This window comes from Leucoraja erinacea, chromosome 14 (genome assembly GCF_028641065.1).
Source record: "Leucoraja erinacea ecotype New England chromosome 14, Leri_hhj_1, whole genome shotgun sequence".
NCBI lineage: Eukaryota > Metazoa > Chordata > Chondrichthyes > Rajiformes > Rajidae > Leucoraja > Leucoraja erinaceus.
In genome coordinates, this window is record NC_073390.1 from 43,227,204 (window position 1) to 43,244,039 (window position 16,836).

Consider the following 16,836-nt stretch of genomic DNA (forward strand, 5'->3'; position numbering starts at 1 on the left):
AACACCAGAACTGAAAACAATTTAAATCATAATTTGTCTGAGGCTCACTGAGCTGATGGATTGCCACCTGCACCAATTTGCAGGTTTAAAATGAAACTTTATGGCAGGGAAACATGATTAAGATTCAGTTTGAAAACTGAGACCATCTGAGCTATTTCCCCAGAGTTCGCAGGTAAATTCTTAGCAACATATTCACCAATTTACTGTCTTCACTCTGTACACCAGGAGTTTTGTCCAGCACTTCTTGCACTTATTTCTCTGGTCATTTTTTTCAATTTATAAAAAAACCCCTCTGTGTTTGGAAATCAAGAGGGTTGTAGATGGGCACATGGATATGTAGGGAATGGAGGGATATGGGTCACATGCAGGTGGCTGAGATTAGCTTAACTTGGCATCTTGTTCAGCATGGACATTGTGAGTCAAAGGGTCTGTTCCTATGTTGTACTGTTCCACATTCTATGTTCTATCTGCTGGCTCCACAGACAAAGTGAATACACCTCATGTGCACTTCTCTTGATGTGAAATGATTTGTGATGTCCTGAGGTGCTATATTCACATCGATTTTAGATCAGAAAACGCACACCTCCAGATTCAGGGACAGTTTCTTCCCAGCTGTTATCAGGCAACTGAACCATCCTGTCACACTAGAGTGCAGTTAGCAAGTCACAGCAGCTTTTTACTGTACCTCGGTACATGTAACAATAAGCTAAGTTAAACTAAAATGAAAAAAACCAAACCATAGACATAAAAAATCTGCAGATGCCAATTTACAATAAAGACACAGAAATGTCCCACATCTCTTTTCCAGCTTTCTCCTCCCTTCCACAATCATCCACTGAGTTACTCCACCACTTTGTAACTTAAAACAAACCCTATAGTTAAGCTGAATTAACAATTCATTGCGAAGACTGAAAATCCCGATCACTGCTCGACGTGGTAAATTGCCTTCCACACTTCGTCATTGATGCATTACAGAAATAGTCCACCTGAGAATATCTACAACATTTGCAACATCTGCAACAGCGTTGACCTTTGACAGAGAATTGTACGTGCTGCTATCAGGCATCAAAGACACACATCAGGTGGGCAAACGTTGACAGAACAGGTGGCCAACGAAACTTGCATTGTGAACCGAGAATAGTTGTGTAAGGGGGATGGAGATTGTAAGCAGTCTGGAGATCTGCACTCTGCTGGCATCCAGTGGGAAGTTATTAGTTATTGTACCATGGCATTCTTCCAGGAAATGCTAAGTAATTTGCCCTTCTGCTGCTATGTGAGATACATTGATCAGATCATCAAATGTACCTGATTGCTGTCAACTGTTGTTAACTGATGTTATCTGATGCAAGTGAATTGGAAGTGGACTTCAGAGATGCAACACGAAAACAGGCCCTTCGACCCACCGAATCTGTGCTGACCAATGATCACCCAGTACACTAGCGCTATCCTACACACTAGGGAAAAATGTACAATTTACAGAAGCCATTTCACCTACAAACCTGTACATCTTTGGAGGTGGGAGGAAACCAGAGTACCCGGAGAAAACCCACACGGTCATAGCGGGAATGTGCAAACTCTGTACAGACAGCACCAGAGATCCCGTGTCTCTGGCGCTGTAAGGCAGCAGGTTTACTGGTGCGCCACTGTGCCACCACAAATGAAAAAAATTAGTTCATTTTTTTTTTGGAAGGCTGAGGAATATTCTTTGGTCTGTACTTACTAAACATGCAGGTGAGCTTCCGAAACTCATCCCCCACAAAAAATATTTCTATAGTATTTACAAAAGCTTAGAATATTCAGTTCTGTGAAGTATTTATACATCCGTGCAGTGGCGGCACAGTGGCGCAGTTGGTAGAGTCACTGCCTCACAGTGCCAGAGAACTGGGTTTGATCCTGACCTCGGATGCTATCTATGTGGAGTTTGCACATTCTTTGTGTGCCTACATGGGTTTCCTCCGGATGTTTTGATTTATCCCACATCCCAAAGATGTGGAGGTTTGTAGGTTAATTGCCCTCAGTATATGGGGAATATAGTTGAGAAAATGGGATAGCATAGAATGTGTGTTGGCATATGAGAGTCAGCAATTATACCTTGGATTTTTGGGAAAATACTGACCCCCCAAATCAAAACACTGGGCACATCCATGTGTTCCTGGCTGTCTATTAATCATTTCCCCTCAAAAAGCCAAAAATATATATTTTAAATAACAAAAAAATGTGAATTATGATTATGTTGCAGGCCAGAGTCTCTGATATTATATGTCCTGTTGTGATCTGTCTCTGACCAATTCCCAGAGAAACCTTGAATCTTTTTAAACATTGGGCTGACAAATATCTTTACCTTTAGAAAGGAGATGAGGAGGAATTTCTTCAGTCAGAGGGTTGTCAATCTGTGGAATTCTTTGCCACTGAACGTTGTGGAGGCCAAGTCAATGGATATGTTTAAAGGGGAGATTAATAGATTCTTGATTAGTATGGGTTTCAGGGTTTGCAGGGAGAAGGCAGGAGTATGGGGTTGAGAGAGAACGATAGATCTGCCATGATTAAATGGCGGTATAGAATTGATGGGCCGAAAGGCCTAATTCTGGTCCTACAACTCACAAAAAACAATTTCTTTGGTTCCCCAGTATTTATACCTTCACCTCCATACCCTCCATCTCAGACAAAATCACAAAGTTTAACTTGCCCGTTTCAATGATAAATTAATTTTCTGACGCTAATTCCTCTACACAGCATCTTATCTATCTGATGAAGGGTCTTGGCCTAAAATGTTAACACTTACAGAGTATTTCCAGCACCGTCTGCTTTTGCATCAGATTTTTGATTTGCACCTTCTATCACAGAGACCATCCATCTTCTGTGTTTATTGCCAAACTCGAGTTGTTGTCACCTCCAGGGTCAATTACCTCTGTCCCATTGACTTCGAGCTCTGTAAGCCTTAGTTACTACAGTCCCAACCTACCATTACTCCCGTCCTTATTAAATTAAATTAGTCTGCACGTTCTTTGTTGCATTTAATCCATGACTACACTCCTTAGTTTCTCCGTGATTCGCTCCAGACGTTGTGATCTTCTCACTGAATTTCCTACACTTCTGACTTCAGTTTCTTTGCAATCTATGCAAACCTCTCCTTTGACTTCACAGTGACAGCTTCACCTGGCCAGATCTCAAGTTCTTGAGTTCCATCTCAAACTGCTGTCTCTCACCCTTCCCCTTTTCTATGAACATCAAGTTTAAAATCCATGCCTCGGTTAGATTTTAGACAGTTTTCTTAATTTTCTTCTGTTCTGTAATCAATATGTTAATTACAATGTTGAAGTATTTAAATATGTTAAGCATCTTATATAAATATAAAACTAAATGGCACAAAATGGCTCAAATATATGCTGAGTAATGATAACTAAGAAAAATGTGATTTGATGTTATATTGTTTTGTTAGTGTTTTACAAGTATAACGCAAGTAGACATCTAATTTTAATAAAGAAACCCATTATATAAAGTATGATTTACACCAAAGATAGAGTCTGAAGAAGGGTCTCGACCTGAAACGTCACCTATTCCTTTTCTCCAGAGATGCTGCCCGACTCCTTGAGTTATTCCAGCTTTTTGTGTTTATCCCCATTATATAAATACTTGGAGACACAACAAACTACAGAGGCTGGAATCTTGAGCAAAACAGAAAGTGCTGGTGGACCTTAGCGGGTCAGGCAGTATCTGCGGAGGGAATGGACAGAAGATGTTTTGGGTTGGGACCTTTCTTCAAATTCTACTACAGCTTGCCTTGAAGGATTGTGGTTAACGCCCAATAAAACAACATACGTTTATACATACTACATTAATCAAAAGATGAAGCTTCAAATTGTTTTTAGAAATTTTATTTATACAATAATAAAACTATATACAGATATAAACACTGTAAATTGACAGTATAATACGGTACAGAGTTTTAAACTGCACTGTTTATCAGGCTCGGCAGCATTAGCAAAGACATCAACGTGTAGGACAACTGAATACACAATAACATCTTTTCATAAAAATTTTTAGATTTATAATGTGCTCTTATAGTTGAGAGTTGTTCAACGTGGGACTGGGAAATTGTGCATTTTGTATCTGCTGTTTGAATTCAATCAACATGCACTTCAGGTTAGAAGTACTATGCAAAGAACTTCTTTCTGCTTCCATGGAAAGGAAAATCAAGCAGGCCAGAGTACAGAACTAATTGCCAACCTGGAAGTTAGAATAGAATATTTGCTATATCGTTCCAATATTGCATTTTTATCCCACATCAGAAGACCGTTCCCTTGCTTCTGAAAATTAATATTTTATATTTTACCCCGTGTCAGTTTTGCAGTTTGGGACCAGAGAGAGTGAGAGAGAGAGAGAGAGAGACTGAGAGAGAGAGAGAGAGATAGAGAGAGATAGACACACAGAGAGAGAGAGAGAGACAGTGAGAGAGAGAGAGAGAGAGAGAGAGAGCGAGAGAGAGAGAGATACAGACAGAGAGACCCAGAGAGAGAGAGAGAGAGAGACAGAGAGAGGTGCAGAGAGAGAGAGAGAGAGAGAGAGAGAGAGAGAGAAAGAGAGAGAGAGAGAGAGAGAGAGGGAGAGAGAGAGAGAGAGAGAGAGAGAGAGAGAGAGAGAGAGAGAGAGAGAGAGAGAGAGAGAGAGAGAGAGAGAAAGAGAGAGAGAGAGAGAGAGAGAGAGAGAGATAGAAACAGAGATAGACAGACATATACATACCGAACCAGAGAGAGACTGGCAGAGAGAGGAGAAAGAGAGGGAGAGGGAGACAGACAGACAGGCAGAGAAAGGGAAGATGGAGAGAGAGATAGAGAGAGAAAGAGAGCGAGAGAGTCTCCTGCAAAATCACAATTCAATAATGGCAGCCGCCTGTTATGTTTTGAGGTCGTAATGGTTTACTATTTATACTGCAGTGGTGCATCAAACAGATCAGGAAAAGTAGAGTTTTGATTCATGGTCCCTATTGACAGTGGAAGTGCTGTAAACTTAACCAGGGTTCATGGTCTTGCTAACCAGTGGCTACTGTTGGCAAATGGTGTTAGTGAGTATGTGTTTGGGTGCATGTGTGTGTAAGTAGGGATGTATGTGAATGGAATGAGAAAGGTATTCGGGTTAGTTATGATTGAGATCCTTAATCAAACAGGCTGCTGCTACCTGGCCTTGCAGATGACTTCGCACCATCTGGTATAGAATGCCAGGAGGTTGTGAGGATATACATTATACAATCTTTTATTACTAATTGCCATTTTTGGGAGAAACAGAGAATATTGGGAGGATTTATTGCATACTAAATGGAAAATAAATATACTCTAAAGTAAAAAAAATCCTTCCATAAAATTCTGGAAATAAATTTAGCTTGATAAAATATCTAACAGGGACTCCAGTCACAGAGTACAAAAAACTAGATAACAATGAGGAACAGCCTGGACAAGTTAAAAAATATTATATTTATTAATGATATTAGGAAATGTTTGAGTCATGGTTGTTCAGACATAAATTTCACAGTCATTTGAGGGTATTATGCCTTTGCAAATAAAATTAAATGATTGTTTCTGCAAGTGACAAATGGCAGGGAAATATTTGATGACAAAAATCATTTGACTTGTGAAAACAAAAACTTAGAAACATATACAGGCTGTGCAATATACCATGAACTTTGTTTGGGAAACGATCCTGAACAAATGCTTTTTGTGCACTTCAACAATCAAATGGTTTTTGGCAAATGTTCACTCAAACTATCTAATGTCGCTTACGTTAAGTAGCAATACTCAAATACAACTTATCACTGGAAAATGAAAAGGGCAAATTACCTCAAACAGCACAGGAGAAACAATTTACAAGCAACAAACTGTCAGGGCACTTTTGACAGCCCTTATTATTTTAATTTCCCCAGTTGTGTCACAATATTCATGTGAAATACACGCAATAAATCTCATGTTCTGCCTTCTTACAACAATTAAAGCCGCAATATGTCATAAATTCAGTTTAAGTTCATGATATCTTGTAATTTAATTCAAAAAAATCCAAATTAGCAAAATTGTGAAGTTATAAAATTGGAGTAAAACGTTTTTAAGTATTCATTCCCATTCTAATCCTTCTTACTTGTCAGATTTCATAAATAGCATGTCCATACTGAATGTATAAGGGATCACAACCGATGCTATACTGCATGCCGTCAACTATGAACAATTTTAAAACCTTCTACATACATTTTACAGATAATGTCACCAGGAGCTCTCAGAGCAGAATACTCATTTGCAAATATTTACAAAATATGTAGATTTCTCATGTTGAGGTTCCTCGAGAATAAACCGAACCGGACTTTTCTTTGTGAACAAAATATTAAAAAAAATGTTTTTACAGGTGGTTACAGTTCTAATGTCTATTAGCGAATAGTAACTGCGCAGCATCTTTTCGATATTTAACACAACAGAAGCAATGTGCATGTGAATTACAGCAATTCCAAGGTAAATCATTTACAGAAAGCACAGCACAATAAAGAACATTTCTGTTCCTTAATTTTTAATGTATTTCAAATCAAATTAGCATGTTGTTACCAAATGCAAACTTATGCAAAAAAGGTCCAGACTTTCCAAAAAAAAAAATCACTTAATGAAATTAAGTAAACAACTGCTTTACAAACCACAATCATTTATATGAGAATTAATTAATTGCTAGGAGTCTAGGGAAACCATAAAACTCAAAAGTTTTATTCTAAGTTTTAGAATAAAGCATCAAGTAATCAATGAGCATTATCCATTCGCATCATAAATTGCCTCGCATGTCGCAAAACTACTTGGAGAAATCTCTTCCTATTACTCATTTTTTTCCAGATTATTAATCAAAAGCTTTCTTGAGTAAAAAAATTCCAAATCAGTTCTGATACTCGTGCTTATTAGGAAATAGTTTAATAAACAGCAAATATCTATGCAGCACTAAGTTATTTAATTTAATTGATTTCATTTAGGTTTGCATGATTTACAATGAACCATATGAAATCTGTTACAAGGTACACAAAATTGCTGGAGAAACTCAGCGGGTGCAGCAGCATCTATGGAGCGAAGAAAATAGGCGACGTTTCGGGCCGAAACCCTCCTTCAGACTCCTGTTACACACTGCTTGTATACGTGGAGCAGATGATCAGGAGTAATTCAATGGCTGTCATATAAAGATGCCCGCAACTAATATTTATTTTAAAAGGGACAAACGATGAATTTTTAACATGCTTTCAGATAAACAAAAAGTGTTTTGGGGCATGCATAACAAAATCAAATGTTGTAAGTCATTTATACAACAGAAAATAAAAATAATTTGGCGAAAGTTCGTCTGGCAATTTTGATGTCCTCCTAAAAGTGGCAGTGGTGTTATATCCAATCAATGGTAACATGACATTAAGCAGGTTGTAAACTTTTCAATTCACATAACTAATTGAAAGAAGGATGGTTAATCACATTCTGCTATTTTGTTATACATTTTATGCCAATGTTATTGCAAAATAATCTGAATTCAATATCCTTCCCAATGCATTCGCATTCTGAGAATTTCTGATCAACTTGTTATTTAATAAAACTAACTTTAACTTTACTTAAATCTTTATTTATTTTGGCATAGGGTCTCATTTCTCAACAGCACATTGTTAGAATGAACATACTGCTGTCAACCACACTGTCAATGATACTTGCGAACGAGAGCAAACTAGATTCCTTTTACTGCTGTTTGATAAGCTGGCACTAAATAATTAGAAAAGGACTGGAATTTGATGAAGAAAAATTACAACACCGAAAATTCCCTTTTCTAGAATTTATGACTGTGTTTACGTCAACAATTATTCTAGCACATTTTTGTACAAAACTACTTTCTTTGATCTGTTTATTGAAACTACCAAGAACTTATTGATTGGATTTGCATCAAACTCTTCCTCAGGTTGTCATCTGATGAAGGAAGTGTTTTTAATACTAATTTTTATGGGGAAGCAAAGTATGTTCTTATCACAGCTTATTGAGCAGCACAGTCACAAAGCAGATAAATAATCATGCGCATCGTGCTAAAAATGTCCTGTCGCATGTTTGCCGAAATTGTGTTGAAAGCACTTTGCAAAAAGCTGTTCATGGCAGTAATTGGTCTATTCTTCTGTCTCATTGAAAGAAAGCAGTCATATCCTTGTGCATGAATACTCTACACAAAACTTAACAGCATGTACTGAATGTACATTTCATTAGCAAATTTGAACAATGGCATTGTTCCAAAAAGAAAATAGACAGAATTTGTTTCATTCTAGGAACTTGCTCCTTGTGCATTTGTGCAGTCTTCAAAGTTATTGTTTTAAATCCTTCTTCATTAGTGCAACACATGCCTAACGGGACAACATTGCTTTTGGCACCAAAGCAGAACACGTAGTTCAAAGTCTTCAGAGAAAAATACTTCTCCTTTCCCAAGAGAACTGCAAAATATTGCCATCTACTAGAATTTTTTTAATTGATCAGACGGGTCCAAACTTACTTGCCTTTTAGGAATTTATCCAACTGTATTAAAGACAATTACCACAGATTGTTTCCTCTTAATATTTAGTAATGGTCATGCACCATGAACACCAATTCAAATATGATCTTCACTCGCAATCTCACACTTTTTGAGTTGTTGTTATCTTCAGATCTTGCCTGGCTATACCCTAGTGGTTGAATGTGAGTGGGGATGAGGATGAGGAAGGGTGTTGTTTTGTCCTCCTGTAAATGTGTTGAACGTGTGGAGCGGCTGCATACCAGGTATAGTATTTGGAATCATAGTAATGGTCTTCGGTGTCATTAAAGGTATATCGTCTGGGGATCGCCTCATTGCTAATGTGTAATCCGGAGGGCAGGCTGTCCGCAGAACAACCTCGTGTGGATGGATGGAGTCACATTCGTGATCAAGATCAGTGTGCTTCATCTGCAGGGACATAATTTCTTCTTCTTGTGCATGAGTTAGGTCATTGGCGGTGTTGCGTTGAGGGCTGCATCTTCTGTGAACATCGTGCCTCCTTTTATCCTTCTTATAATACAACGCTGCAAAGGCAAGGATATTTAAGAACAAAAGGGAAGCTCCAACTGCAATGGTAACACTTAACTCCGTTGAGTAGTCCCTTTGATCAACCAAGAAAGGGCCCGCAGAATGCTTCTGGTCGTCTTGCTTGACAGTGGGAAAGACCGAGGTCACAGGACGTTTCGTGGTAACAGACCACTTCTTTGATGGTCTGTTTGTAATTTCAGACGGGACTTTAGTAGTTGTAGAAGTATACTGGGAAATGTCATTCAAACTATGTAAGTGAGGAACCAGCTCTAACCATAAGTTGACTTTATTGGCTCTGTAATGCTCTTTAACGCGCGGTTTCAGTCCAATGTGCAGGTAGAGTTGATCTTTCTGAGTATATCTTGACCAGGCAACCTCTTCAAAACGGTTTGGTTTGGTGTGGATAAATTTGGTATCCTGAGGGACCGGTTGATTTGGGTCACTGTAGAGGGGAATACATTTGGATTTAACAGATCATGATGGAATCGCACAAAAAAGCAACAAAAGAATCATACATTTTCCAGATATTCTGTTGTTTTACTAATTAATCTTCCCTGCGTGGACTTGGAAATAAATATAACTGATGCTTTTTTGGAGAAATGATTGTTAATGAAGTGAACAGCAATGCTGAAAGTAAGTTGGCACTGTGTGGAAATTTATTTACAATCATATTTTCCCAGAAATAATTTTCATTTTTGTTCACACTCATATATAAAATTCCCTCCTTAGTTGTAAACTGGGATCAGCGAATCGGCAAAAACAAACCAATTCAAGTGTTGCAGTGCTCACATGTAAATATAAGCAATATGGCAAACAAGATCACAGAGCTGCAAGCACAATGTGCTATACAGTACATGGTGCAATGAACGATATGGTGGTAATAATGGAAATACAGCACAAACAAGGACTGGTAATCTAATAATTCTGGGTGCAAGGAAAGAAATAGAGGGAATAAAGTAAAGAAATTATGAAGGCAATGAAAGATTTGGCAATTAAAGAGTTAAAGAGAGATTTGAATAGCATTTAAACTAGGGACAAATGAGAGGCTACTACATTATGTAGAAACCAGGATTTGCTGATGCTGGTTTACCAAAAAAGAGACACTAAGTGCTTGAGTAACTCAGCGAAACAAGCAGCATTTCAGGAGAACATGGATAAGAAACGTTTTGGGTCAGGACCCTTCTTCAGTTACTACGTTGCTTGTGTATCAATGGCCACCAAATAGTGCGCAGAATATTGATGAACAAGCACGTTGGAAAATTACAGAAAGATGCACAGAATTCACACTATAAGAAACTAGTTGAGGCAGGTTCAATGACAACATTTAAAATATATTTACACAGGTACATGGATGGGAAAGGTGCAGAGGGACACGGGCCAAATGCAGGCAAATGGGACTGGCTTGGATGGGGCATCGTGGTCGGGTATGGACAAGTTGAGCCAAAGGACCAGTTTTCGGCTGCATCGCTCTGACTCTAATATAAACTTGAAGAGAAAGAGAGAATGGGAGAATTCCTGAACATGGCAGGGAACATTCTTGGTCAATTAACAAGAAAACAGTACAGGAACAGATTCTAGGTAATTAATGTGAAGGAATGCAAGAAAACATAGAAACATAGAAATAGAGAAAATAGGTGCAGGAGAAAGCCATTCGGCCCTTCGAGCCAGCACCGCCATTCATTGTGATCATGGCTGATCGTCCCCAATCAATAACCCTTGCCTGCCTTCTCCCAATATCCCTTGATTCCACTAGCCCCTAGAGCTCTATCAAACTCTCTCGTAAATCCATCCAGTGATTTGGCCTCCACTGCCCTCTGTGGCAGGGAATACCACAAATTCACAACTCTCTGGGTGAAAAAGTTTTTTCTTACCTCAGTCTTAAATGGCCTCCCCTTTATTCTAAGACTGTGTGTGGCCCCTGGTTCTGGACTCGCCCAACATTGGGAACATTTTTCCTGCATCTAGAATTGTCCAGTCCTTTTATAATTGTATATGTTTCTATAAGATCCCCCTCATCCTTCTAAACTCCAGTGAAGACAAGCCTAGTCTTTTCAATCTTTCCTCATATGACAGTCCCGCCATCCCAGTGATCAATCTCGTGAACCTACGCTGCACTGCCTCAATCACAAGGATGTACTTCCTCAAATTAGGAGACCAAAACTGTACACAATACTCTAGATGTGGTCTTACCAGAGCCCTATGTGTGTTTATTGTTGTTTTATTGTATTGTATTATATGTATGACTGCTGCAATTTCGTTCAGACTAAGTCTGAATGACAATAAAAGGCTATCTATCTATCTATCTATACAACTGAAGAAGAACCTCTTTACTCCTATACTGAAATGCTCTTGTTATGAAGGCCAACATTCCATTAGCTTTCTTCACTGCCTGCTGTACCTGCACGCCAACCTTCAGTGACCGGTCTACAAGGACACCCAGATCTCGTTGCACCTCCCCCTTACCTAATCTAACCCCATTGAGATAATAATCGCCCCCTTGTTTTTGCCGCCAAAGTGGATAACCTCACATTTATCTATATTATACTGCATCTGCCACGCATCTGCCCACTCACTCAACCTGTCCAGGTCACCCTGCAACCCCCTAACATCCTCTTCACAGTTCACGCTGCCACCCAGCTTTGTGTCATCCACCAACTTGCTGGTGTTGCTCCTAATTCCCTCTTCCAAATCATTAATATATATATGGTAAACAGTTGCGGCCCCAGCACCGAGCCTTGCGGCACTCCACTCGCCACTGCCTGTCATTCTGAAAAGGACCCGTTCACTCCTACTCTTTGCTTCCTGTCTGCCAACCAATTTTCTATCCATGTCAACACCCTACCCCCAATACCATGTGCTCTAATTTTAGTCTCCAGTCTCCTGTGCGGGACCTTCTCAAAGGCTTTCTGAAAGTCCAGATACACTACAACCACTGTCTCCCCTTCATCCATTTTACTTGTCACATCCTCAAAAAATCCCAGAAGATTGGTCAAGCATGATTTCCCTTTCATAAATCCATGTTGACTTGGACTAATCATTTTACTGCTATCCAAATGCCCCATTATTACCTCTTTAATAATTGACTCCAACATCTTTCCCACCACTGGTCAGGCTAACTGGTCTGTAATTCCCTGTTTTCTCTCTCGCTCCTTTCTTGAAAGGTGGGATAACATTAGCTATCCTCCAATCCACAGGAACTGATCCTGAATCTATTGAACATTGGAAAATGATCACCAATGTGTCCCTAGAGCCACCTCCCTGAGGACCCTGGGATGCAGATCATCAGGCCCAGGGGATTTATCATCCTTCAGTCCCATTAGCCTACCCTATACTATTTCTCACCTAATGAAAATGTATTTCAGTTCCTCTACACCCTTAGATCAGAGGATGTTGTAGTCCTCCAGTACATCTGGGAGATTGTTTGTGTCTTCCTTAGTGAAGACAGATCCGAAGTACCTGTTCAACTCTTCTGCCATTTCCTTGTTACCCATAATCATTTCACCCGTGTCTGCCTTCAAGGGACCCACATTTGACTTTGCTACTCTTTTTCCCTTAACATATCTAAAGAAGCTTTTACTGTCCTTCTTTATATTCCTGGCCAGCTTCCCTTCGTACTTCATCTTTTTAGCCCATATTGTCAGTTTTGTTTCCTTCTGTTGTCCTATGAAAGTTTCCCGATCCTCTGGGTTCCGGCTACTCTTTGCTGTGTTATTAGAAAACTTTTCTTTTCGTTTTATTCTATCACTAACTTTTCTTGTCAGCCACGGTTGCCACCTACTCCCCTTAGATTCTTTCTTCCTTTTTGGAATGAAATGATCCTGCGTCTTCCGGATTATGCCCAGAAATTCCTGCCATTGCTGTTCCACCGTCATTCCTGCTAGTATCCCTTTCCAGTCTACCTTGGGCAGCTTCTCTCTCATGCCTTCATAGTCCCCTTTGTTCAACTGCATCACTGACACTTCCGATTTAACCTTCTCCTTCTCAAATTGCAGATTAAAACTAATCATATTATGACCACTACCTCCAAGCGGTTCCTTTATCTCGAGTTCTCTTATCAAATTTGGTTCATTGGACAACACTAGTATTGCCTTTTCTCTGGTCGGCTCCATTACAAGCTGCTCTTAGAATCCATCTCGGAGGCACTCTACAAACTCTCTTTCTTGAGGTCCTGAACCCACCTGATTTTCCCAGTCTACCTGCATATTGAAATCCCCCCAATACCACAGAAAAGATCCTTGGAAGATAAAATAAAATAAATTTGAGGAAGTAGCGAACATTTTGCATCTACAGTGTCTCCAGAATACAGAATCTACTGGAACAGTAAATAAGACAAGAATGATTTCTAATTGGATATGAATAAAGAGGAAGTAGTTTAAAGATTGTAGTCCTTGAGGGCGAAAAGGCACCTGATGGGATTGCATAAAAATTTGATTTTTGTGGGAAGTATGGAATCTCCCGATCCAGGGACCATACTGTATCAACTGTCCTTGGATATGGAGGTGACATCAGAGGATCAAGTGGTATATTTTTGTTTGAAGAAAGCACAGAAATGTGACCATGCCAACTACGGGCCTATTAAGAGATCATCCGTTTTGTGGAAAACTTTGGGGCAATAATCCAGGACAATATTAAGTGTCGTTTACAAAGGTACGGGTTATAAATTAAAGTCTGCACAGATGTGTTCATGTAACAAAGAAGGATCAAAAGTTCAAAGGTATTTTATTGTCACATGCACCAATTAAGGTACAGTGAAATGTGGTTAACCTGCATCTTCAAATGAAATTTGAAAACTAACGCAATAAGATTTTAACAAAATTATACCCCCAGGGTGTAAAGGTAATTAAGGATTGCAAAGCAGAGGTGAATGATTTTATTCCTCAGTAGAGGGAAGTATAAACAGTATTTCACTGAGCCGTGTTAGAATAAATGCTCTCCAGAGATTTTCTCCAGAGATGCTGCTTGACCCGTTGATTTACTTCAGCATTGTGTGTCTATCTTTAGAATAATTGCTATTCTTCATTAGCATCTTGCACCTGTACTTCAAGTGCAAATTATACAACATTTAAAAATGTAACAAACGAATAAACTGGGTAATACATGGATACGTGTAGGAAAGAACTGCAGATGCTGGTTTAAATCGAAGATAGACATAAATGCTGGAGTAACTCAGTGGGACAGGAATGGGTGACGTTTGGGGTCGAGACCCTTTTTCAGACTGGATACATCGGATAAACTGATTTGAAATCTGATGCAGAGTGATATGTTTTGTGAGGAAACGCAATGTGTAGCAGCCTGCACAGTTCACGTAATTTTGAAGGGGGTCCAGGAACAGCGATGTCTGGTCCTGTGTGCAAGCAATCCCTACATTAAGCCAACTTGGGTCGTGGAAATTTGTCCATGTCAAAACTCCCAAAATTTGCTCTTGCAAAATTTATGTGAAAAGGGTAAATACATAAACACAAAAAAAATTCCCGACTCCTATTTCTTGACATATGTGCAGATGATATTTATTTGCATTGGGGAAAATTGCGATATGGAATGCAATGCCACCTTGTTGCGGGAGTTGCCTGTACACTAAAGAGTTAGTAAAGACAAACAAATCCTTTGCTTTGTAGACAGGAGTAGGCTAAAGAAAAGGAGGTATGATGACTCTTTATAAATCCAGATGTAAGGATTGAGCCAAAGTGCTGCACTGGGGAAAAAGTGGTTATTTCAGTAAAAGTAAATCACATCAACAATAAGTAACATATCTGAATGAAATGAAAACATCATTGCTATCGTCTCTGGATTAGAAAGCAATATAACTAGACAGAGCATAGATACAGATAATAGTTAATCTTAGAAATACTGCATTTAATATCAACATTTATGAATGAACAATTTTTGGTAGCATTTGTAGTAGTATGGTAGTTCTTACCCTTGACTTACCCTGTTTTTGCAAAGTTAGTCCAGTAGGTCATCACAACAGCACTGAGCATGACATCATTTTTGGAGAAATTACAAGGGAAAAGTTCAGTTGCACCAATCATTGGGACCCCAAAGACATAAGGAATTTCATCTCCGTGAGATGCATCAGCCCAAGCTGGCATCATGTCACTCTGGCAGTGATGATAAAAGGCATAGAAGAAAGTGGGTGAACCAAACCCTGAATGTAGGTCAGCTGTAGCCACTGCTGGTGCCACCCACTGATGGTCAGTAAACAAAGCCAGCAATGTTTTCCTCCGTGTTTCGGGATTATGCCGGTCCGCCCAATCTGTGTACATGAATTTGATGGTCTCCCTCAGGACATCCTTGCCTTCAGGATAACCATACAAGTTATCCACAAAATTAGACACAGCAAAGTCGAAATCACTGGCTGAAACTCCATCCTCGTTGTCCACTATGCTTTCAACAAATTTATATCCCTCACCTTGATTTACTCCCAGCATGATGTCATAATTAAGGAATTCCCCCTGTTCCATGAGAATCTGAGGATCATCTGGTATAACATCTCCGTCAATGACTGGTCCAAAGGCAATATGGTATCTTGCAGGTTGTATGTCTTGTTCAACAAGTTCCTTGTACTGTTTAGAACGTAAACATTCAATCAACTCAATGGTATCTATCATGTTGCAGCCAACTTTTGTGGCCAACTGCCTTGCGAACTTTGCTGGCTGATAGCTGACTGCCCAGCTGGACAAAGCAGTACCACTTTGTGCTATTGCTCTCTGAAAAAGGCCTGTGGATAGATATCACAAAAGGTACTAAGAAAGTCATCAAAGTTTATGATAACATTTAATTGTCACACTTTAATCAGAACTAGTGGTGGCACTTGATCATCAAAGTGGTTCAATAGTATTGTTGAAACAAGGAACTGCAGATGCTTGTTTACACTCACAGGGACACAAGTGCTGGAGTAACTCAGCAGGTAAGGCGGCATCTCTGGAGAACATGCAGAGGTGACGTTTCAGGTCAGACTGTCTGAATCAGTCTGAAGAAGATTTCCGTCCCGAAACGTCACCTATTCATGTTCTCCAGAGATGCTGCCTGAACCGCTGAGTTACTCCAGCACTTTGTGTTCTTTGTGTAGCTTCAATTGTATTTTTCCCTTTAAAACACAAAATTGCATAGTGATTTAATTAACTGCTCTTGAGAACACTCCAATTCACAGCACTTGAGGACACTAAAATTGAGATAAAATTGAGGTAAATCAGGAAAATTAAAGGATTTATAGTTATTTATACTTCACAATACTTTACACTTAATTTCACATTCAATTTTTGGATTATTTGGTGCATTCATTTAATGTTTGATGGTGACTATCAAATTTCCTGTCAGTTTTGGAATTGCTAATCCCACCACAGTTGTAATGTCATAGCTAGGAATTGTTAAGCAAAAAGTTCCATATGCTACTACAATATATTTATGGTCACAGGTTATAATAGAATTCTGACATTATCACACACATAAGCATTCTATTTTACCAGAGGACACAGCTTTGAATTATATCGTAACATATTTAAAATGCACAACATTTTTCATCCATGAATTCTGATGAGATTTTGTCACCTGTCTTTTCTCTTTGCAGGTGTTGAAGCATTTATCTCTTCATTCTTTTCTTACTTTATATTTTGGACAGCATATTAAGAATAGTAGCATATTAAGAATATGCTGTCCAATATAACAATGTTAAGAACATTATATTATGTATCAGCATATTAAGAACTAGCAAGATCTATAACCTACCACATTAACAAACCCATCATCACCTAATCCTTTGTCGTAAACAAT

General features: G+C 39.0%; 1 protein-coding gene across 6 annotated transcripts in view; it reads right to left on the reverse strand.

Moving 5' to 3' along the window:
- Positions 1-4,547: 4,547 nt before the first annotated feature.
- nlgn1 (neuroligin 1) overlaps positions 4,548-16,836 on the reverse strand; it is a 401,351-nt gene continuing 389,062 nt past the window's right edge. For all 6 annotated transcript variants that reach the window (XM_055646263.1, XM_055646262.1, XM_055646264.1 and 3 more), the window contains 2 exons: positions 14,995-15,784; positions 4,548-9,508 (listed from right to left, as the gene is read on the reverse strand). In XM_055646263.1, the coding sequence (XP_055502238.1) occupies positions 8,683-9,508; positions 14,995-15,784 (1,616 nt within the window). In that variant the 3' untranslated portion in view covers positions 4,548-8,682. The remainder of the gene's footprint in view (positions 9,509-14,994; positions 15,785-16,836) is intronic.